The 22,514-nt window shown below is 38.7% G+C and overlaps 2 protein-coding genes across 9 annotated transcripts in view; one reads left to right on the top strand and one right to left on the bottom strand.

Moving 5' to 3' along the window:
* Nucleotides 1-12,060, top strand: part of GEMIN5 (gem nuclear organelle associated protein 5) — a 36,113-nt gene extending 24,053 nt beyond the window's left edge. For 2 of the 4 annotated variants that reach the window (XM_015585248.2, XM_006906449.3), the window contains exons 22-28: nt 3,352-3,471; nt 4,087-4,297; nt 5,850-6,101; nt 7,617-7,779; nt 8,379-8,883; nt 10,117-10,213; nt 10,802-12,060. In XM_015585248.2, the coding sequence (XP_015440734.1) occupies nt 3,352-3,471; nt 4,087-4,297; nt 5,850-6,101; nt 7,617-7,779; nt 8,379-8,883; nt 10,117-10,213; nt 10,802-10,969 (1,516 nt within the window). In that variant the 3' untranslated portion in view covers nt 10,970-12,060. Of the gene's footprint in view, nt 1-3,351; nt 3,472-4,086; nt 4,298-5,849; nt 6,102-7,616; nt 7,780-8,378; nt 8,884-10,113; nt 10,214-10,801 lie in introns of all 4 variants that reach the window. The other 2 variants (XM_015585247.2, XM_006906448.3) reach the window with 1 other exon arrangement.
* Nucleotides 1-22,514, bottom strand: part of CNOT8 (CCR4-NOT transcription complex subunit 8) — a 46,194-nt gene that overhangs the window by 16,781 nt on the left and 6,899 nt on the right. For 2 of the 5 annotated variants that reach the window (XM_006906447.3, XM_015585250.2), the window contains exons 3-7: nt 22,270-22,463; nt 19,301-19,462; nt 18,558-18,702; nt 17,786-17,896; nt 14,604-16,086 (exon numbers count right to left, since the gene is read on the bottom strand). In XM_006906447.3, the coding sequence (XP_006906509.1) occupies nt 15,937-16,086; nt 17,786-17,896; nt 18,558-18,702; nt 19,301-19,462; nt 22,270-22,463 (762 nt within the window). In that variant the 3' untranslated portion in view covers nt 14,604-15,936. Of the gene's footprint in view, nt 1-14,603; nt 16,087-17,785; nt 17,897-18,557; nt 18,703-19,300; nt 19,463-22,269; nt 22,464-22,514 lie in introns of those variants that run through there. The other 3 variants (XM_025043058.1, XM_025043059.1, XM_025043060.1) reach the window with 2 other exon arrangements.

Here is a 22,514-nt window from a genome sequence, read left to right as displayed (position 1 = left end):
ATTCTTAACAATATAAGCCACTGATCTTTTCTTAAACTTTACTTTTGTAAACTTCTTTACTATTTGTGCTACTTGAACACAAATAGAGAAGACAGCATAAGACAAATGAACAGCTTAATGAATTAAGAGGAACTCCCTGTTTAAGTCCCACATATGAAGTGACAGAATTTTACCAGCCACCCCAAAAGCTTTCCATGTGCCCCGAGTTATTTGTTTTAAGTATAATGTTCCAGATTTAGGTGAATTACCTTTCCCCAATTCTCTCCTCACCCCTTTTTTAGAAATAAACACTCCTGAAATTGGTACGAATCCTTCCAATCCAAGTTAGTATTCTTTAACTACAATACAGTCATATGCCGCTTAATGATGGGGATACATTCTGAGAAATGCATCATTAGGTGATTTTGTAGTTGTGGGAACATCTGAGTGCACTTACACAAACCTAGATGGCATAGCCTACTACACACCTGGCTGTATGGTATAGCTCAAAATCAAGCACAAGAGAAAATGATGCAGTCAAGAAACAAGGTAAACACCAGATGCATGAGGCCGCAGGTGTAACATGGCATACTGTTTATAAGTAAAAGAGTATTCTAAATTAATAATAAAAAGCATAGTATAGCAAATACATAAACCAGGAACATCATCATTTCTCATTACTAATAATGATATCATTACTATCATTATGTACAGTACATAATTGTATTTGCTATACTTTTATACAACAGGAAGCACAGGTTTATATCAGCATCACCACAAATGGGAGTAATACACTGCACTATGACATTACAGTGGCTATGTCACTAGGCAATAGGAATTTTTCAGCCCCATTATAAACATACGGGACCACTGCTATATATGCAGCCCATCATTGACTGAAACATCATTATGTGGCATATGGCTGTACATATGTAAGTACCAACAAACAAAAGAAGCAAAGTATTTCCTGTAAACCACATATAGTTAGATCTTGTTTTTTATCGTCTCTTAGTCTCTGCCTTTTAAATGGAATGTTTAGACCATTTACATTTAATGTAAATATTGGTATGATTGATTTAAATCTACCATCTTGCTATTTGTCCTATCTGTTATTTATTCATTTCTTCTTTTCCTGCTTTCTTTTGGATCAACTGAATTTTTTTTAAATCTCCAGTAGTGGCTAATTAGCTATACTCCTTTTTTGAAATGTTTACTTTATGATGAGCATTGTTAATTTATCAGTTTACCTTCAAATAATATTGTATCACTTCTTGTATACATCATACTTCTTTTCTTCCTCCTATCCTTTCTACTATTGAAAAGTTTTTTAAATCATTTTTAAACTTTTAAAATATTTTCCCACATACTTATTAATAGCACTTTTCATTCTCATATGTAGATCCAAGTTTCCAGGTGCTATCAATTCCTTCTTCACCTAAAAAACTTCAACATTTTTTCTGTGCTGTGGTTCTGCCGGTGACACATTCCATCAACTTTTGTCTGTCTTTAAAAATCTTTAATTTTGTCTTCATTTAAAAGTTCTTTCACTGGATGTTGACTTCTAGATTGGCAGTTTTGTCTTTTAAAGATGTCATTGTTTTCTTTTGGCTTGCATTGTTTTTGTCTTGACTCTACTGCATTTTTTTTTTTAATTAAATTTATTGAAGTAACATTGGTTAATAATGTTATATGAATTTTGGTGCACAACTTTTTAATACAACATCTGTATACTCCATTGTGTGCTCACCACCCAGAGTCTAGTTTCCTTCCATCACCATATGTTTGACCCCCTTTGCCGTAACTCTGTCCTCCCCTTATCTTTGTTACATAGGAATTATGCCTTTTTCTCTAACTGTTTTCAGGTATTTCTCCATCACTGATTTTCAGCCACTTGATATTATGGCTTTGGTGAGATTTCTTTTGGTTTATCCTCTTTTGGTTTGTCTTTAAAGTGTTGGACTCTGTTTTGGCAAACCAGTAAAATTGCTTGTGGATCGGCTTGATCTTTTCATGGCTTATTTCTAAGCTTACTTAGGGGCAGGTTTAGAGAAATCCTTACTAGTTTGCCCTCCTACCTTCTGGTACCTACTGAATGCCTTCTATGTTCAACAAATCAGAACTTACATGTCTGGCTGGTCAAAATTCAAAAGTCCCCAGGCTCAGTGAGCTCTGGGAATTACTCAGCTTACAATTCCCCGACTGTTCTTCATCCAGCCTTAAGGAGTTTCCTGCACATGCCTGGCTTTCTGTTTAGCCAAAGACTCAGTGGGATCCCTACAAAGAGCTCCGGGGCTCTTTCTCTGGATAGTTCTTCCTTTCTACCATCCCCTCAAATTCCAGTTGCTTCATCTGTCCTCAACTCAGAGAGACTGCTGAAGCTCTACTGGGGTTCCCCGTGGGAAAATGGCTTTAGAAAGGCTATGGTCATGCTCACATCATTGATCCTTTCTGTCTGGGGTGACACTCCTTTGCGGCCTGATGCCAATTGTCTGAAAATAGTTGTTTCATACGTATTTTGTCCAGTTTTTTAGTCTCATGGCAGGAGGGTCAGTCTGGTCCCTGTTACTCCATCATGGCTAGAAGTTGAGATCTCAAAATACTTCTTAAATATTGCTGTCTAGATCACTTTAATCTAAAACACCTGCAACTCAGAAGTTTTATATCTTTTGGTAGTTTTCTGTGAAGTAACAGGCTTACTTTGTTCATTTTTGAGAAAACATTCTGCCAAATCCCCAGCACTAAATAACTATTGTTTGGTAGTCATTCTTTCAAGAAATAATTAGATTCCATGAAAAAAGCATCTCGTTCAGCTTACAATTTGTTCATATAAGTTTTTCTTAGAGTAAACCATCATAATTTGGAATGCAGCAAAGAATATAAAATAGCTCTCCCATTTTGTCACACAAAATATTAAAAAGGCATGGACTTAGGTATTTAATAAAATTAGTCATTTTTACTGCTTTATCGAGGACATTTACCTTTTTTTTCCAACTACAAGGGCCACTACCTTGATTCTCGCTCAGATGCCAGTAGTTACCCACCATTGCTTTTGCACAGTCAGTGCAAATGTCAACACAGAGAAAAAAGGCAATAACCTCTTAGCATTGTTATGACAATGGTTTTTGATATCATGAACCCCCTGAAAGGGCCTTGGGGACCCCTGGGAATTCATAGACCACACTTTAAGAACTGCTGGCCTGGGTGAAGAATTGATCACAGCATGTAGTTTTAACTTCCCCTTTATGCAGGAATACAGTTTTTCATAAGTTGGAACAACACAGAAGGGACAGTTTGTCCTATCTTGCAGCCCCTCCTCGAGCCCCTTACAGAGAAGCCTTTTCAAATCAGCCAACTATCTGTTCTCACCTCTAGGGAGGCTGTTGTGGTCGCCAAGGCCCGGCTGCGCCCAGAGGACCCGATCCTAAAGGACCTGTACCTCAGCTGGGGAGCCGTCCTTGAAAAAGATGGCCATTATGCTGTAGCCGCTAAATGGTAAGCCGCTAAATGTCTCCTCAGGGAGACAGGAGTGCACCCAAACAGAGAAGAGCTAAGACACAGAAGAGCAGGATGAGAATAAGAGATCAGCTTAGAGGTGGAGGTAGAGTCATAGAGAGATAAAGTCCTATGTGTATTAAACCTAGCTTTGTAAGACCCATCAAGATCTACCTCCTTGGGTACACCTGAAACTCATATAATACTATATGTCAACTGTAACTGAAAATTTAAAAATTATTTTTTAAAAAATCTACCTCCTTGGTATTTATATATCACCATAACTGTTCAAGAAACTTCAGCAGCAGTAAGAAATTACATCTTTTTCTAGGGATGTCTTGCACCATCAAATAAAGAAAATAAGAAAGTGACTCCTTTGCTAGGGTTCAGTTCAGCAAGTGTTGAGGTTCCTTTATATCCTTAACCCATATGATGCTGTCTCCTGTTCTCTGTGCTGCGCTGTCCTCAGCCTTCACAAGAATAGTGGAGGCAGTGACATACCTGGGACCACAGGAAGGCACATACAAGGCAGAGCAAAGCTGACAGATTCAACCCTCTGGGGAGCAGGAGTAGGAGATCTGCTTATGACACTTTGAGTTTTCTTTTGTATTGTAGCTATTTAGGCGCTGGTTCCGCTTATGATGCAGCCAAAGTTTTGGCCAAAAAAGGGGATGCAGCATCACTTAAAACAGCCGCAGAGTTGGCTTCAATCGTGGGAGAGGATGAGTTGTCTGCTTCCCTGGCTCTCAGATGTGCCCAAGAGCTGCTTCTGGCCAGGAACTGGGTGGGCGCCCAGGAAGCTCTGCAGCTCCATGAAAGTCTGAAGGTCAGTCTGTTACTGCATCTCCTGATACTTAAAAAGGAAGAGCCCTAAAGCCTTTTTTTGTCAGAACTCAAAGTGAATAACCCAGTCGCACAAGCTGTACCAATTTGGCAGGTATCCTTAGAGGTGTTGAGCAAGGCTTGATCATACTGCCCCACTGAAGTTCCATGGCTCGTCAGCTGCCATGTGCAGAGTAAGAGATAATGTGGTCATTGACATTAACTCCCATGCAGAGACTTTTGTCAGCTCAGCCCCTGGGCTGCCAGTCTGTTGTTTCTTCGTTAATGTCATCAGCACATCAATGAAGGGGAGAGGGTCTTTGAAGGAGAGGGATTGGCCTTCAAACAGAAATCATGTCTGTAGCACTCCTCGTTGGCTGTATGCCATAAAGAAGTGTGGTAAAATTGAAAGGTTTTGTTAAATGTTTTGTTCCCATCTGATTAAAAATGAGAAACTTACCACTGCCTTTTTTTAATACATCAAAGTTGAGCTTACTTTAAAAGCATCAGCACTCGCACCTAGTTTCCAAAATTAAACATAAACATTTGGTTTATTTTAAATGACTTTGCTTGTTAGATACTAACGTGAACTTTTTCAGTGACCCTTTTCTGTTCCTCTTTCTCTCATAAAGTAACTGGGCCTAAAGATTTTCAAGCTCAAGAAAAATGCTAGGTGAGGAGATAGCTTTCTGGGAACTACAAAATGAAAATGGAGGCAAAAGTGATATATACCCTCAGAGATAGTAAATTATTAAAATAACCAAATCTGGAGAGATTTTAATTTATCCATAACAAAAAAGTTTCCAGAATGGTTATTCAGCATTTCTTTTCTTGTTTTCCTCCTGAACAGCATCCTTAACAAAGGAAGAAAACCTATTAGTTTATGCTAAATATTGTTCTGAGGAGGACTGTTGTGGCTGTATAGAATAGAGACCTTCCCGAGCTTAACTGAGAAAATAGTATTATGGGAGTACACAAAGAATCTCATGGTAACTGAAAAGCCAGCAAAAATAAAAGTTTTTCCAGGCCTCTCTCTGTGCTTCTCTTCTCTTCCAGCTCACTCTGTGTTAAACCTACTTGGACGTGATCCCTAACCACTGCCCCAGCTCAGATCTACACAGCTATCTACTCCAGCACCTTCTGTGTATTAGGCTTTTCTCTGTAATCCTTAATCTGAACTTTAGGCAGGAGGAAAGAACTGGATGAGCTCAACCCATTTTTTTCTCAAACTGGGCCACAAGTCTTAGGTAGCTAGCTGGGTTGTATCTGGCTTACACTGCAGTTGGTAGGGCTATAGTTGGGGTTCCATGTTATAAAAAAAGTTTGCTTGGACTCTAAAGGCTATGGATAGGAATTCCCCCAAAAAGAATTCAGAAAAATTGTCTCTTAGATCACGATCTCTTTTCCCTTTCACCCATGACTCACATTGGGCAGGCAGCCTACTAAGGGGGTTTAGCTGCTACAGACATAAAGGGGGATTCTGTGAGACACTGAGGACCGTCTAGATAATCAAGCACTTTCCCTAACAGCTCCTGTCCTTTGTGGTTGGGTTCCAGGGTCAGAGACTGGTGTTTTGCCTTCTTGAGCTACTGTCCAGGCACCTGGAGGAGAGGCAGCTGCCAGAGGGCAAAAGCTCCTCTTCTTACAACGCCTGGTCCACGGGCACGGAAGGGCCCCTCGTGGAGAGGGTCACTGCAATATGGAAGAGCGCCTTCAGCCTGGACACCCCAGAGCACTATCAGGCAGCATTTCAGCAGCTGCAGAAGATCAAGTACCCATCTGCTACAAATAACACTCCCTCCAAACAGGTACCCCGCCTGCATGAGCTTTTGATTTTAATCACTCAGTTATAACACTTCCTCAGTCCATATCTCGTATAATAAGGAAGCAAGTCCAGTGCTAGTTTTCACCTCAGAAAAGACTATGGCAAGCCCAGGCAACCTGGAAAGATCCCTTCAGACTAACCGAAGCCCTTCAGCTTTGAAGTTAGATTTAGATCAGCATCCCCTTATAAAAGAAAAAAAAAAAGTCTAAAAATATAGAAAAGCCCAGAAAGTAATATAAGTAGCCATCAACCAGAATTAACAGATGTTCACATTTTGTTATTTTTGCTTCATAGAATTTTTTTAATTTTGTTTTGTATTTTCTTTTGTTTTTCGGTAAAAGAAATATAATCCAGTTGAAGTCTCTCATGTGCCCTTAGTCCTATCCCCCTTCCCTAGTGCATTAAAGGTGGCCCCTGTCACACCACATGTATTATTTTATAATGTGCTTATTTCAGCAACCATTGTAAAATCTATACACATTGATGCAGACATCAAGTTGATTTATTATAACTAATCTACTTATCCTATGGATACATCTCAGTTTATCTACTTTCTCTTTTGAAAATGAAGGAACATTATTATTGAGGAACAAGACTTTCTCAAATGGTATAACACTTTGGAAAACAGTTTGATACTTTCTTATAAAGATAAACATTCATGTGCCCGATGACCCAGCAATCCCACTGCCTAGATATTTCATTAAAGCAAATAAAATCAAGTGTCCACACAGACTTGTACAAAATATTAACGACGGCTTAGTGCACAAATAGCCAAAAACTAAAAACAACCCAAATGTCTGTCAGCATGTGCAAACTGTGGCATAACCATACAGTGGAATACTAACTATGCAGCAACAAAAAGGAACAAATTACTGATGCACAGAAATATTAGTGAATCTCAGCATCATTATAAATGAAAGAACCAAGTCACAAAAGACTACATACTCTACAGTTCCACTTATATGAATTCTAGAAAAGACAAAATTATAGTGGCAAAAACCAGATCAGTGGTTGGCAGGAGCTGGGGAGACAGGAGTGTGACTGCAAAGGGGCACAGCAGAATATTTTACAATTAAAATGTTCTGTGTCTCAATTTTTAGTTGTAGTTATAGCACATATAACTGTATAGGTATATATTTACCAAAACATCAAATTGCTCACTTAAAATTGATGAATTTTCTTAATTATACTCCAGGTTTGCTTGTTTTTTGAAATTACAGCTTTTAGTTTCAGAAACTCACTCTCTGTTTTAATTAAATGCACATATCAATGCATTTTCTTGGCATGCGCAGACTTTTAACACCAGTGTTACGTTGCCGTGCAACTAGACATACAAGTCTGGGATGGGGAAGCAAAAATGGGTAGTGGAAGGAGGACCTTTCTGAAATGTGGACTGTGTGTACTCCTTTCCAAGTGCAGTTAGTAAGAACATGTCTCATGTCATCCTAGTGCTTTCTGTAGGAGGATGTTTAACTGAGACTCTGGTTTCTCCCTTCAGCTCTTGCTTCACATTTGCCATGACCTGACCTTGGCGGTGCTGAGCCAGCAGGTGGCCTCCTGGGACCAGGCTGTGGAAGCACTGCTTCGGGCTGTGGTCAGGAGCTACGACTCAGGGAACTTCACCATCATGCAGGAAGTGCACTCAGCCTTTCTTCCTGAGGGTAAATGAGCCCCAACAGTAACGGGGTGGCACTGGGAGTGCATAGGTTATTGAAAGACAGAGATTGGCCAGTTGTGTCATTTAGTAGAAAGTTTGAATTCTCTTACCTATGCTCCTAAGAGGTAGCCGGAATGACTGAGCTGTTTTCCTTTACCTGGCCCTAGCTTCCTTACTGCCCCTACTTACTTTCTTACACACAGTTTAAGAGAAGGAGACATAGCATTGTACTCACAAGTCAGTGAGAATAGAGAAGCACAGCGAAAAGATAGACATTCCTCAGCTTCATAATTAGTCATTGAACTAAATCATTGTGATTTTTCAGGCACAGCCGAATCCCCAGAGCCTTCAGTAGGACAGACTGAATACTTTTTCTGTCATGCTTTGAATGACTTGTAGCATATAGCAACAAGAACATTGTCCTAAGCCAGGAAAATGTTTGGTTGTTGGTTTCCTTTTGGAGGAAGACGTGTGGTCCCATGGATCACTGCTGTCCTTTTTCTTGGAATCTGCCTTTCAGCTGATAGGAAACAACGTGCAGGCAGGAAGCCAGATTTCTGGCAGATAAAGAAATGCACAACCTAAATCCTTTTTTTCTCCTAGGCTGTGACCACTTAAGAGACAAAATGGGTGACCATCAGTCCTCTGCAACACCAGCTTTCAAAAGTTTGGAGGCCTTTTTTATTTATGGACATCTGTATGAATTCTGGTGGTCTCTCTCCACGCCTTGCCCCAAATCCAGTGTCTGGGTAAGGGCTGCTCACAGAAGGACAACCTCTGTTGAGCAAAGCCAGCAGTTGGACGATGCCAGCTCTGAAGAAATAGACCCACAAGCTTCTCAGCCAGAGCCAACCAGGCCTCCAGAACTAGACATGAGACTCACGGAAGAGAGTGAACGAATGCTGAACATTTGTAAGAAGCTCTTTTCAGAACAGCACGCCTGTCTCCAGAACTCACAGAGAACCGTTGCTGAAGTTCAGGAGACCTTAGCAGAAATGATCCGCCAACACCAAAAGAGTCAACTCTGTAAACCCACTGTGAATGGTTTTGATAAGAATGACCCTGAACAGGAAGCAGAACAGTCCCTGTGTAATCCTCAGAGCCAGTGGTAAGTACTAAATCAATACAAGATGGAATTAAAAATACCCTGCTGAATTCTCATATAATCAGATAAAAAAAATCTGTACATGATGAGACTGATCAAGAGACTTGGAAGCCACATAATGTAATTAGGGCCTGGGCTTTAGAGTCAAATGCTGATTCTAATCCTGGCCTTAAGTGACCTCTGGCAAGATTCTTAGCATCTCTGAGCTTTGGCTCCCTCATCTATAAATGGCAGTACCAACTCCTACCTTGCTTGTTTTGAGAATTAAACAAAATCACAAATGTTATTAATAACAGTAGTGTAGTAAAATCCTACCTTTGTGCAATAAGATTCCAAAAATATCAGTTATGTAAAATGGGCAGTTGTATCATTGCATCATTAATGAAAACCATTGTTTTTTAGTTCTGTACTATCACAAAAAAATACACAAAGAGGGTAATGTATAAAAACTGCACACTGAACTGAGAACGTCCCAAATGATTGGAAGGCCATAGCATGCCAACCGTTTCCATTAAAAACCGGGGCCAGGTGGATGACGGGAGCCCATCACCAGTCACTGTAGAGTGCACATTATTATAGGCACTTTGCTGTGGGTGTTTGCAGTGATTATTGATCGGTTATTATGATTATGTCCCCTAGCAGCACAGGGCCTAAAACAGTAACTACAACAATTAATAAACATATATAGCTGTTATTACTAACTTTAAAAAATGAAAATTAAGAAGCTTTGAAGCCCTTATATTTATTGCTCTAAAAATACTCCCATTAAAGTCTTAAGTCAGAGTTTTGAGACACTTCTCCAAGAAGCTACCACAGTCGAAGAGGCATTAGGTTTGGTTTTAATCACAAAGAAAACACTGGAAAGTTCTCTAACCTAGCAGCTCTTTGGATCACAGGACCCCTTCGAGAAGCTTAACACACTCTCCCCAGAAAAATGTGCATCACACACACACCCCACGGTTAGGAACCCAGGCTCTCTCTAACGGTTCCTCGGATAAACCCAGGCCCTCTGCACCGGCTGCAGGTTGGATCCCCTAAGGGTCCCAGATTTTCATTGGAGCTGTGTCTAAAAAGTAGGGATTTGAGAAATGATGAGAAATTATATTGCATTTTGAAAACTTTATATCACATCACATTAAACTGCCTTCTCTTAACCTTTGTATTTAAAGATGGGAGTTAAAAGTTACCCAGAGCAAGACATGACTATGTTTTTATTATTATTATTGTTACCAGTAGTAAAGAAGAGAAAAATGAGCCACTTTCTCTGCCTGAATTAACCAAAAGACTTACTGAAGCCAACGAGAGAATAGCTAACTTTCCTGAGAGTGTTAAGGTAAGATTTACAGCAGTTCATTTGGTACAACATTACTTTTTGTGTTGTCAGTTGGCTATACCGAATTCTTTAAGGTCATCTACTTTCATTTTCTAAAATCTACTCATGTGTATGCTTAAAAATTTAGGATCCAGTTGCATTTGGTTAGCTAAGATGTTTGTGAGAGTTGCATTACTGACAACACAAGCAATTTTATACCTCAGTCTTGAGCGAAATCTAACAAATTTTGTAATTGGGAAGTAAAGTAAAATTAAAGTCAGTGCCTTGTACTTGATAGCTTACAGATGGGTAGGTGTATTTGGATGTGGCCCTAGTAGTAATAGAAGCATCACATTTTAAATTAATTGGAGTAGAGCGCTAGAAAAAAGATAGATTTTGTCTGAGGACATCCCAGTAGCCATCTCGGTTTTAAGTATCATCTCTCCTCAGAGTAACTTGTGAAGAGCAAGACATTGCCTTGTGAGAAAAATGGCTCAGCTGTGCCTGAGAAGTGTCAGTAGATGAGACTTGAGTTACTGGTGCCTTCTGTGCAGGTGTTTGTGGCTCTTTTGCAAATGCTTCCTTGTTCATTCTTATGTCATCTTTCAGACCTGGCCATTCCCAGATGTGCTGGAGTCCTGTCTCGTCCTGCTTCACATCAGGTCCCAGTGTCCTGGCCACGTGACCCAAGAAATGCAGCAACAGGCCCAAGAGCTCCTTCAGAAGTACGGCAACACTAAAGTTTACAAAAGACACTGCCAGACCTTCTGCACATGAACTTTCAAAGACCTTTAAGAAATTGTGCCAAATTCAAAACATTTGACACCTTTCACCTCTGTCAGACGTTCGCTCTGATCTCTAGATGTTTTTGCAGTGATCCAAATAATATGAGGGTCAAGTTTAAGTCAACTCTACCCTAGACACAGTAGAATTTGACTTTGGGCTCAATTGTGGTTTCCTGCTAAAGGGTCATCAAAAACTAGCCATAGTTACAAGAACTGACACCTGTAAGAGTGATTGTTGGTTATCTCTAAAGCCTTATGCAGGTTTCACCCAGAGGAGAAACTTAATAACCCAAAGTGTCATGTTCTTACACACAAGCGACCTTTATAAATGCTTCATCTGATCGTAACATGTCATTCTCGTTCAAGATAGAACTGTGGCATTTTATGACTATTGGTACATTTTTAAATTGTTTTTGTTAACTTGGGCTCTCCCCTTCTGCTCTACTACTTATACTTGAATGTGAACTAGGCCTTACCCATCATGTTGATTCTCTACCCTCTGTCTGAAATTTAGGTCAAAAATTTGGTTTTATTGTTTGATGTAATTGCTCAAATCAAATGATACTCAAATCACTTACTAAAGCTTTAGAAGAACAAATAACTAACTCAAATGTGTCTTATCCCTTCAGTTTTATAAGAAATGACTGGGGCTTATTTGATCATTATAAGAAATGATGAAAATGGTTCAAGAAGAAATTACTGTTTCAGTGGTTCTTAGTCTTTTTCAGGTCACAGGGACCTTTTGAGAATTAGATTGAAGCCACAGACAATCTTTGAGGGAAAATGCATATTCCTAATTTTGTATATGTAAGTTTTGGATCATTGGACTCCCCCCCTTTAGATCATTGCATAATGGGACGCTACATACTATTTAACTATAAATCCTTGTTTTTCCTTTTTTTGACTTATAAGCATTCTCTTAAGGTCTGTTCTTCTCTTCAGTTATTGAAATAGTTGAACTATGTCAGGAACAGATGTTTCCGTAATATTCCAGTTACTAGGACATGAAAATTACAGTCTGTGGGGTAGGGATGAGAGGGAGCTCTCTTTCCCAATAATTGAACTATTTTCTTTTGGAATTCATTTTGAAGACTTTTCTGCTTGAGTGTCCAGTTTCTTTTTCCATTTTTTCCCTCAGTTTGGGGTTGCTGTGGGCAGCAATAATAAAATTCATTAACAGAAACTCTAAGAAGGAAAATATTTAATAGGCAGTTTTCAAAGATGTGACTTGCTGGGGTATTTTTTTTTTAGATTTAGCTTTAGAATTTAAGAATGCTAAACCCAAAAAAGGAAACATTGATCCTCATAGTTCTTTACACAGCTAAGTGGACTCAGAGAAGATAAGATGCACTGTTAACAGGGGTTGGAGAATCTTCTTGGTTGCAAAGATATGAGCAAGCGTGACTGAGTGGGAGAACTAGATACCGATTCTACAATCTGCTACTGTGAACACTTTGCAGAGATGGAAAAATATTTATCCCCTTCCACTTGAGTAAAGAGCAATATATATTATTAAATTAGAAATTCTAAACTCCTTCATGATTTACCAAAACCATCACCTGTGGGTGGAAAATCCTGCACACTCGATTACTGCCTTGGTAAGAAAAGAATTACTACTTGACAGCTAAGCAATAAAACTACCCAATAGCAGAAAATAACAGAAATGACCCAACTCCATTTCCTTTCAAACTCCTCTTTCCAGCACTATATAATGTACTCAACCCTTTCTAACTTGAATAGTTTTCATTTCCACCTGTCTAATTATCAGAACCATAAAGAGCCAAAGCACTGAGAGTTGACTCAAGCTTTCTGAGTAGGTAAAATATATCACTAAGCAACGGAAGAATTAGTTTTGGTCCTTTACCCCATCCAGAGTAACTTTACCTCTAATAGGTAACTTTATCTCAAATACAAATCACCATCACCTTACCCAGATGACAACACTGATCTCACAATACATCTAAATATGCGCTTTCTTAAATAGTCTTCATTTTTCACATACCAGTGACTATTCTAAATTGCACATCAAACCTTGTCAATACCCTGTTTAAAAATATCTTTCAGTAGTTTCTCATGGCTGCTGGAAAAAAATCTTAAATGTGTTTTATAAGGTCTTACTTGATCCCATCTTTCATTTCTTGGTGTCCTGTCAAAACAGTCATCCTTGCTTCTAGAATCCAGCCACACTTGTCCCTTAGCTGTGTCAGTTCTCATCATTGTAGGGGTTTTGCCCATGTTGTTCCTCTGCCTGGCCCACTCTTACTCACCTCTTAGATCTGTTTCCGTGTCCTTTCTCTAAAAAATCTCCCTGAACCTCAACGTCAAGGACATCGGTGTCCTATACTTTACAGCTCACAAATTGTATTTCTGTTAACTACTTACTGTCTGGCAACACAGTAGGCCGTAAACTCTGATGAGGGTAGAGATTATCTTCCATGTGCTGTCATCCCCAGCACCTACTCAGGGTCTAGTAGGTACATAATGGAAACTATGAGGACCAATATTTCCTGTTTGGGGTTTGCCATTTTTAAATTCTAAAGCTAGATCTTTAAAAAAACAAAACAAAAAAAAACTCAGTCACATCTTAAAAAGTGCCTCTTAAATTTTTTCCTTCCTAAAGAGTTGGCTGAATAAATTATGAAACTGAAAGAATACTCATTAATAGCTTGGACTTTAAAGACTGAGCTCATTCACACCGGCACTAGTTGACAACTGGGCTCATGGTTGTGTCCAACCATACAGGGTTGGCTGAACACTGGAATTCAAGAACATCTGGCAGTATGTATGGAGCGGTACAGTTGCACCCATAGTTAGCATTCTCTTGGTTACTCTTCAGGAGTATCCCTGAGTAAAACCACTCACACAGCCCTACATGTGTTCATCTATACACAAGGCGAAGTTCTTGCCAGTTCTAATAGATTTGTGCCCTTTCTTTAGCATCACTTTTATAAGCTCTTATCTCTCTCATGCAATGACCAGACCCCAAATCAACACTGAATTCTTCAACTGTTCATCGCAATGTTTCTCTTGACAAGTCTGTACTCAATTGTGGCAAAGATAAATTCCTATTTTAATCCAAATTTGGAAGGACATCTGTGCAGGGCTCATAGACACCAGCATACCACAGCACTCAGGTTGAGAACCACTGACCTATGCTGCTTGTACCGCAAATCTTAGTAATAAATGTCTCTTCCTGCATGTGAACATCCCGTACAGGGTCGAAATCCCAGATATGTCCTATACCTGACTTCTTACAACTCCACGTTTTTTGTGCCAATGGGAAGGGTTGGAAACAAAGTCCTGAGCCAAGCCCAGGATATCAGAAGTTCAATTTGTCTAAGAGAATTCCACTAATTACCAAGCTAATTCACCATATATAATGGAGTGGCCCCAGGAAATGGAATTAAAACCGGTTTCCTGGTAAGGCCCAACAATCGGTGATGGGTATAAAGTGATGATTCCATTTACACAGCTGCTCATTAAAAGTTTCCTACAAAGAGACCTTCTGTATACAAACCAACTTGAGGCAAGAGTCTGGAGACAGATTTGAGATGCTTCAGTGTTACCGACGGCAACCAACCATTTCTAGAGCCAAAAATTCACAGCTATGAAAGACCAAACGTTCATGCCAGTGGTTAAAAAGAAATCTTTATTATACAAAATTAAAAACATAAATATATTTACAAGCATCTTAAATACCAGCTTATAAGACTTGACATTTTTTGAATCATTTCAAATTGAGTTTTCCATAAGCTTTTAAAATGCAAGACTATTCATCCACTTCAGTGAGTTACCAGTTTTCATTTCCACCATTCCAAAGGAGTTTTTGGTTTTTCAAAATTATCCATACTGTAGTCATTCGAAAAAAAATACAGTGTACTTTTTAAATGAGTAGTTTGGAAAAAAAAATCATAGTCCTGAGCTTCCTATCCCAGTTGTGGGATATTACTCCAAGAGAACTCTATAAACCAAATTCCTTACTGCCCTGTTTACATGAACCACTAAAACATTTCAAAGACTCACATTCCTTGTACTCACATTAATCCTTCTCCCAAACTTCTCCTCAGGTTTGCTGAAAGGAAAAGCAGGGAAAAGAGAGAAGAGAGGTGGGGAAATACAGATGACCATCTGAAATCACAACACGCTTGTGATCCAAAAATCTGATATTACTAAGGATCAAATCCAGGATATTTTATGAAAATTTAAAGTGATTTCAAATGATGCACACATGATAGCAAATAGTGGCACAATGGAACACAGACTTTAAGATAGTGGTTAACTAATACCCACTCTGGAGTTCCTCATGAATAAAAAGGTAGATTCAGTAGAATTTTGTTTTCGTGAAAAGTTTTCATTATCTGGTCTTCAAATTTCAGCACTAAGTACATAATTCATTTCCATATAAGAGTACATAAAAAAAGACTAACAAAGTGTGAGGAAAGCAAATGTCCTCAAGGGTCAAAAAAAAATGAAAGGAAAAGACTGAACACTTACAACCCACACTTAAAAAAAACACCATTTTGTTCCACTGTCCCTGGAAGCCCTCAGCTCAGCTGAGAATCATAGTAAGAAGTTTTCATCTTCAGAGATTAGCAACAAATTTAAAAGAAAAAGAATGACAACAGGCAAGAGTTATATACATTTTACTAGTTTGTTTCTCACTTGTCCTGGATATTTAAAAAGGTATCAAATGAGTCATGGATGCTGGTGGCAGGAGGCAACTGGAGAGGAAAGGCCTAGGGATGAGGAATAGGGAAGGCCTGTTTACAAAATCCCCTCTTCTGGATCTAAAATAAAGACATCTTTTGTCTTCAGTAAAACAAGTCTTTCTGCTCAATGCAGACAGTAGGTACAGTTTACTCAAGAAGCGTTTTCTCTTGGGGAGGAAGACAAGTATACAGAGTCAGCACAGTAAGCACCACTCTAGAGTCGGGCCCACCCTGCAGAGCCTTGCTGCCATCACTGCTGCATGTTGTTGATGATCGCCAGGATGCTCATCTTCTCCTGGGCAGAGTCCACATCCTCATTCTGCTTCTGGGCCACTCCCGTGCCCAGGCCATAGAGCCTCCCACAGTACTTGGCATCATCAATACTGTCCTCAAAAAACAACTGCAGAATAGGATAGAGAACCGGTGGTGAGAATCATGCCAAGAGTCTTGCCAAGAATCATGCCAAGTCTCAACACAATATCAGCACCTCCCAGCTCTCTTAGAGCCCTGAAAATCTAGGCAACTGGAAACCAGTTCCATAAAGAAAGGCTCCAAACCTTTAAATGCTTTCTGAACAGACTTCTACTTTCCACGAGTTCTTTCACTGCCAGGATCCCTGTGCTGCTGTTGCTGCTGCTGTTTTTAGTACAAATGCCCATCCTTCTCTTTAATAGGCAGAGCGGTGGTCTCGCCTGGACTCCACACTCAGACTGATGCAATGTGTGACCTTAGAAAAGTCACTTTGACTCTCCTTAAGCCACTGTTCCCTACTATACAATGGAGTGATATAATAATAGGTGGTGATGAGTGAGATAATGGGCATTAAGCACCTATAGCAGGGTATTCTCTCTTCAACTTTGTTTCTGGGCAGGATAATTCTTTGATGGGGGGAGCTGTCCAGTGTATTGTAGTAGTGTAGGACATTTAGCAGCATTCCTGGCCAGTAGCACATCCCTCCCCCAAATCCTCACCACCAGGCTGTGACAACCAAAAGTATCTCCAGACACTGCCAAAGGTACCTCAGAGGGCAAAACCAGGGAGTATGATGCCGCCAGCTTTGTTCTTCTTTCTCAAGATTGCTTTGGCTATTTGGAGTCCTTTGTGGTTCCACACAAATTTTAGGATTCTTTGTTCTATTTCTGTGAAAATGCCATTGGAATTTTATAGGAGTTGCACTGATTCTGTAGATTTCTTTGGGTAGTATGGACATTTTAACAGTATTAATTCTTTCGATCCATGAGCACAGAATACCTTTCCATTTATTTGTGTCATCTTCAATGTCTTCATCAGTGTCTTATAGTTTTCAGTGTACAGGTCTTTCACCTCTTTGGTTAAATTTATTCCAAGGTATTTTATTCCTTTTGATACAACTGTAAGTGGGACTGTTTTCCTAATTTCTCTGATAGTTCATTATTAGCGTACAGAAATGCAAGATTTTTTTATATTGATTTTATATCCTGCAACTTCACTGAATTTATTAGTTCTAACAGATTTTTGGTGGCATCTTTACGATTTTCCACATACAATATCATGTTATCTTCCTATAATGACAGTTTACTTCCCTTTTTTTTTACTTCCTCCTTTTAGGTTTGAATGCCTTTTATTTCTTTTTATTGCCAAATTGTTTTAGCTGGGCCTCCCAATACCATGTTGAATAAAAGTGGTGAGAGTGAGCACCCTTGTCCTGTTACTGATCTTAAAGGAAAAGCTTTCAGCTTTTCACCATTGAGTATGTCACCTGTGAGATATTTGATAATTAACAGAACTTTATGTTTATTTATTAGCACGAAATAAGTAGATGGTCTAACAAATGTGTTCACATTGTAGACATCAGAAGAAAAGCAAATCATTGCAAGGATTAGAGCCGCTAAGAACACCAAACACACTTGTAGACTTATGCATGCCGAGTGGCCTCCATTTCAGAAGGCTCCTTTGCTGCCTGAACTACATTTAATATGTTGAACACCATAAGAAACCAACCAAAAACAAAAAAACAAAAACCAACTGCTTTCACAACGCTGGGTCATCAATTTCAAATAGAAACGATGAATTTCCAACAAACCTCGGCCCGCGAAGACCACACGCTTCCTCAGCCTTACCTCCTTCATCCTGAAGAACGCCATTCCCGTCAACAGTGAGTCTGAGCCTGCCTGATGCTGCCTCCCAATCCTCTGCAAATCCAACTGATCAGCAACTTCCTGAAGACCTCCCTGCAAACATACGGAAAACAAAGATACTATTACAGACCCAACGCTCCTCTACCAGCATCAACTAAGTCCATTCTTGAGTTTACTTCTTTTGGTGATGAGAAGTGGGAACAAGCCATTTACTTAACAGTTCTTAACCCAGCCTGTTACATTGTGTTATATTCCACTTTTCACTCCTTTTTTTCTATATCACTAATTTTGTCAGATCTCTGCCCCTTAAAGTCCTCATTGCTATAAAACGAGGTTGAGGAAATATTAAATGCCAATCCAATTCAAGACAGAAAACCACTATGTCAAGTTAGGGTGTTGAGTTCTTAAATCATCTGGAGTTAAGAGTTGAGAGTCTGGTACACTATAGACCCCATTCATAACAAACTGCACATACAACTCTGAGTACCAACTGCTTCACTAGGTTCATGGGCCCTAAGTAAAGAACACCTGCCTTAGGATAAGAGTAGCAGAGGGCTCCCTTCATAGCCAGGTTAAAGACAGTTACCACGCAAATCCTTATGCCAATCAGCTCTATATACAACCTCTCTAGCATAATGCTGGCATCTAGCAGGCACTCAAGAACACATGCTGAACAAATGACAATAAAGCAAAATGATAAGTCTGCTTTTCTGGCTTTTTTGTTGTCGACAGTATTAAGAAAAACATTGTATACCTTAAGATTTTTGCAACTCTTCATCAGGTATTTCACATCATAAATGGATGGGAAGAAAAGGTTCAGAATATGAAAGAATTCATGTTCCTCTTCCGGCAAACGAGAATCCGTAAGTAACTTTACCATGTAGCCAAAATCGTAGCCACTGCAAGAGAAGGAGGCACTAAGGTGAAAAAGCAGCAGTTATCAGGCCCCAGAGTTCAACCACTTTTCTTCCCAAAGCTTATGATGCTCGTGTTATTTGTCTCGTGTTAGGAACATTGTCTTCCAAATTGTTATCCTACTGTAACCTGAACTTTCTATTAAAAAACAACATAACAGACTAATATGGGAGATACATAAGAGAACCCAAAGATTTATAAACATGGGTTCTATTCATCAAAAACTCTAAAGTACTGAAAAGGTAAAATAATATCTCCTAAGGGGAATCTGGCTTTCGAGTACATAGGAAACTCCAAGCCAGCCAAAAGACAAAAAAAAGACAACCAAGTGCTTCAATCCTCCCACCCTCCATCTTTCTACCTGGAATATACCGCCTAACAGCCACCGGACAGAGCCCAATACTTTGTGAAATAAACCAGTATGAACTCCAAAATTTTTTTTTTAAAGCTGACACATGAGTAACAGTTATCATTTCAACTACTAATGACCAACAGAAGAGAGCCCACAAGACTGCGAAAACTAACGTAAGAATTCAATTCCCTACTCCCAAATTGAGAGAGAACACATTCCCTGGGACTGACCTGTGAAATGAAAGCCATTTGACGTTGTCACAGAGAACCACCCCTGATGTCATAAGCAGCTCCGCAAAGTGCAATGTGTCAATCCCTTCCTCTTCATGCTTCTGAAACTGCAGTCCTGAGTTAGCAAGGAGATCTATGGAATCTTGGGAGTACATGTCCTCTCTAAAAAAGAAGGTGTTAACTCTTTAGCTGATGGATAATGTGCAGAAATAGTGGGCAACAATATTCTAATCGCATTATTATATAACATTTTCTTGAAATGTTTTCATAATTTAATAGACCAATTCATTCCTTCCAGTATTGCAGCAAGCATGCAAAGTAGATAATCTTATCCCTGTAACAGTTAGAAAAATGGGATTTCCACCCATAAAATAAATTTCCTAATTATAAAAGACTCACATTTTCTCACTGTGTAAAAAAAGAACCAATACAAAAATATTTCAAATAGCAGAAAATGAAAAAAATTAATGTTCTTATCATGCTAGCCCATAGAAATAACTGTTAACAACTTGGTTTATATATCCTTGCAAACTATTTTCTCTGCCTACACATACATCTATATATCATAGACCATCTCTCTCGATCAATATTCATTGATATGCCACAGCCTTTGTAAATCTGGCATTATATTTCACTGTAAAGATATATCCATTAAACAGGAATATTTAGAATATCACATGACACAAAAGCAGGGAAAGTAATGACTCATTTTCCACTAGATTTCGCTGTTTTCCTTTCATTTGTTTTTCAGGTAAACTTAGGATAGACAAATGGAAAGAAAATCATCACAATTTTAATTTTTTTCCACTAAATTAAAGCCATTCTTGAGTCCCAATCTTTTGTTGCACCTCCAATAAACATTATTTTAAACATACACAAACCCTGCAATAAAAATATTATTTTATGTATTATATTATCATTATGGTATAAATAACAGGCTTTTGCAATACACTAAAAAAATATAGTGAGAGGAAAAATCCAGATTATCTCCCAAAATTATTCTTTGAACCTCAAAGAAACCTCCAAAACACGTGGACAGCAATCAAAAAATTATCCCTGAGCTATTACATACTCCTGGTGCCTAGTTAAAGCAGTATTATTAAATAACTGGGGCCCAATAAGAAATATACTCACACCACCTCAATCAGCAAAATAATAATCTCCCCCAAATTTTCCTCTTAAAAAGTACATAATCCTCAAAAACTTAAAAGCAGAATTATATAATCGAGCAATCCCATTTCTGGATATATATCCAAAAGAACTGAAAACAGGGTCTCGAGATATTTGCACATCCATGTTTACAGCAGCACTATTCACAATAGCCAAAGGGTGGAAACAACCCAAATGTCCATCAATGGATGAATGGATATACAGAATGTAGTATATACAAACACCGTAACATTGTTCAGTTTTATGAAGGAAATCCTGCCACATGCTACAGCATTATGTTAAGTGAGGACATTATGGTAAGTGAAATAATCTAGTCATAAAACAATCAAGATACTACATGATTCTATTTATATGAGGTATCTAAAGTAGTCAAATTCATAGAAACAGAAGGTAGAATGGTGGTTACCAAGAGCTGGAGGAAAGAGAAAGGGAATTGTTGGTTAATGGGTTATAAAGTTTCAGATTTGCAAGATAAAAAGTTCTGGAGGTCTGTTTCACAACAGTGCAAAGATGATAAATTTTATCTGTGTTTACAACTACTTTTTTCAAATTACATCAAAATTTGCCCACTATCAGATAGGCTTTAGTTTCGACTATCTTTAATTAACACCCACTCTATACCTTACTTCTATTATGAAAGATACTTATAACCCTCTTTTACAAATAAGGAAACAATTACAGAGAAAATAATTGACCCAAATCACCCAGCTAAGAAATGACAGAACTGCAATTCAAACACTGAACTCTTAACTGGAAAACTGACTTTTTCATTTTAAACAGTCTTATTGAGATATAACTCACAAACTAAACAATTCACTCATTTAAAGTATATAATAGTTTTTAGTATATCACAGAATTGTAACCACCACCACCACCACCACAATCAGTCATAAATCATTTCATCACCTCAAAAAGTAACCCTGTGCCAATTAAGCAATCTCTCTCTATACCATAACCTCTCCACACCACTCTAGAGACCACTCATCTATTTTCTGTGTCTATGGATGTGCCTACTTTGGACATTTCAAATAAATAGAATCATATATATGGCCTTTTGTGCCTGGCTTCTTTCCCTTAGCATGTTTTCCAAGTTCATCCATGTATAGCATATATTAGTACTTCATTCTTTTTTTAGTGCCCAGTAACATTCCATTCTGTGGATACACCATGTTTAATTTATCCAACTGTCAGTTCACAGACATTTGGACAGCTTCCACTTTGGGGCCTTTACAAATAAAGCTGCTATGCACATTCACCTACAAGTTTTTTCACAAATGTATGTTTTCATTTCTCTTGAGTATAGGCCTACAAGTGGAATTGCTGGGTGTTTAACCTGTTGAGGTACAGCCATACTTTTTCCAAAGAGGCCGCACCATTTTACATTTCCACATCCTGGCCAACATTTATTATTATGCCTTTTTTATTATAGCCACCTAGTGGGTATGAAATGTTATCTCACTGTGGTTTTGATTTGCATTTCCCAAATGACATGATGGTGAGCATCTTTTCATGAGCTTATTAACCATATGTGTTATCTTCTTTGGAGAAGGTCTATTCAGATATTTTGTCCATTTTTAATTACATTACTTGTCTTTTTATTGTTTACTTATAAGAGTTCCTTATGAGAGACTTGACTTTCTGAGATTCCTCCTTATTCCATCCTGTTTGACTGCTCCTTCCAACCCTTCCCTGGGTTCAGTGGAAACGAAACTTAAAATTAATAAAATCAGTTAGAAATCACAGTCTGCACAAATGTAGCAGATCTAAGAATAACACTGAAAAGTGTCTCAGACACTTACGTAAGGTTGAATTTGAAGTTGAACTGCCATGTGTTAATTCCAGAGGGATATTCTCCCTTCTCGTTCGTGAATGTAAGGCCCAGTTGGATAATTTTTAAAAGGTCAACATTGCACCGTAAAAGCTGATACTGGTAATCTATGGAACTACGAAATTCACCAATTGGTCGCACCACAACACCTGGAAATTCTGTGTCCTAGAAAAGGAAAAAGTCTCTCATCATGAGGTTTCACAAAACAGTGGATGC

This window comes from Pteropus alecto, unplaced genomic scaffold (genome assembly GCF_000325575.1).
Source record: "Pteropus alecto unplaced genomic scaffold, ASM32557v1 scaffold40, whole genome shotgun sequence".
Lineage (NCBI taxonomy): Eukaryota > Metazoa > Chordata > Mammalia > Chiroptera > Pteropodidae > Pteropus > Pteropus alecto.
This window is presented reverse-complemented; position numbering and strand designations above follow the sequence as displayed.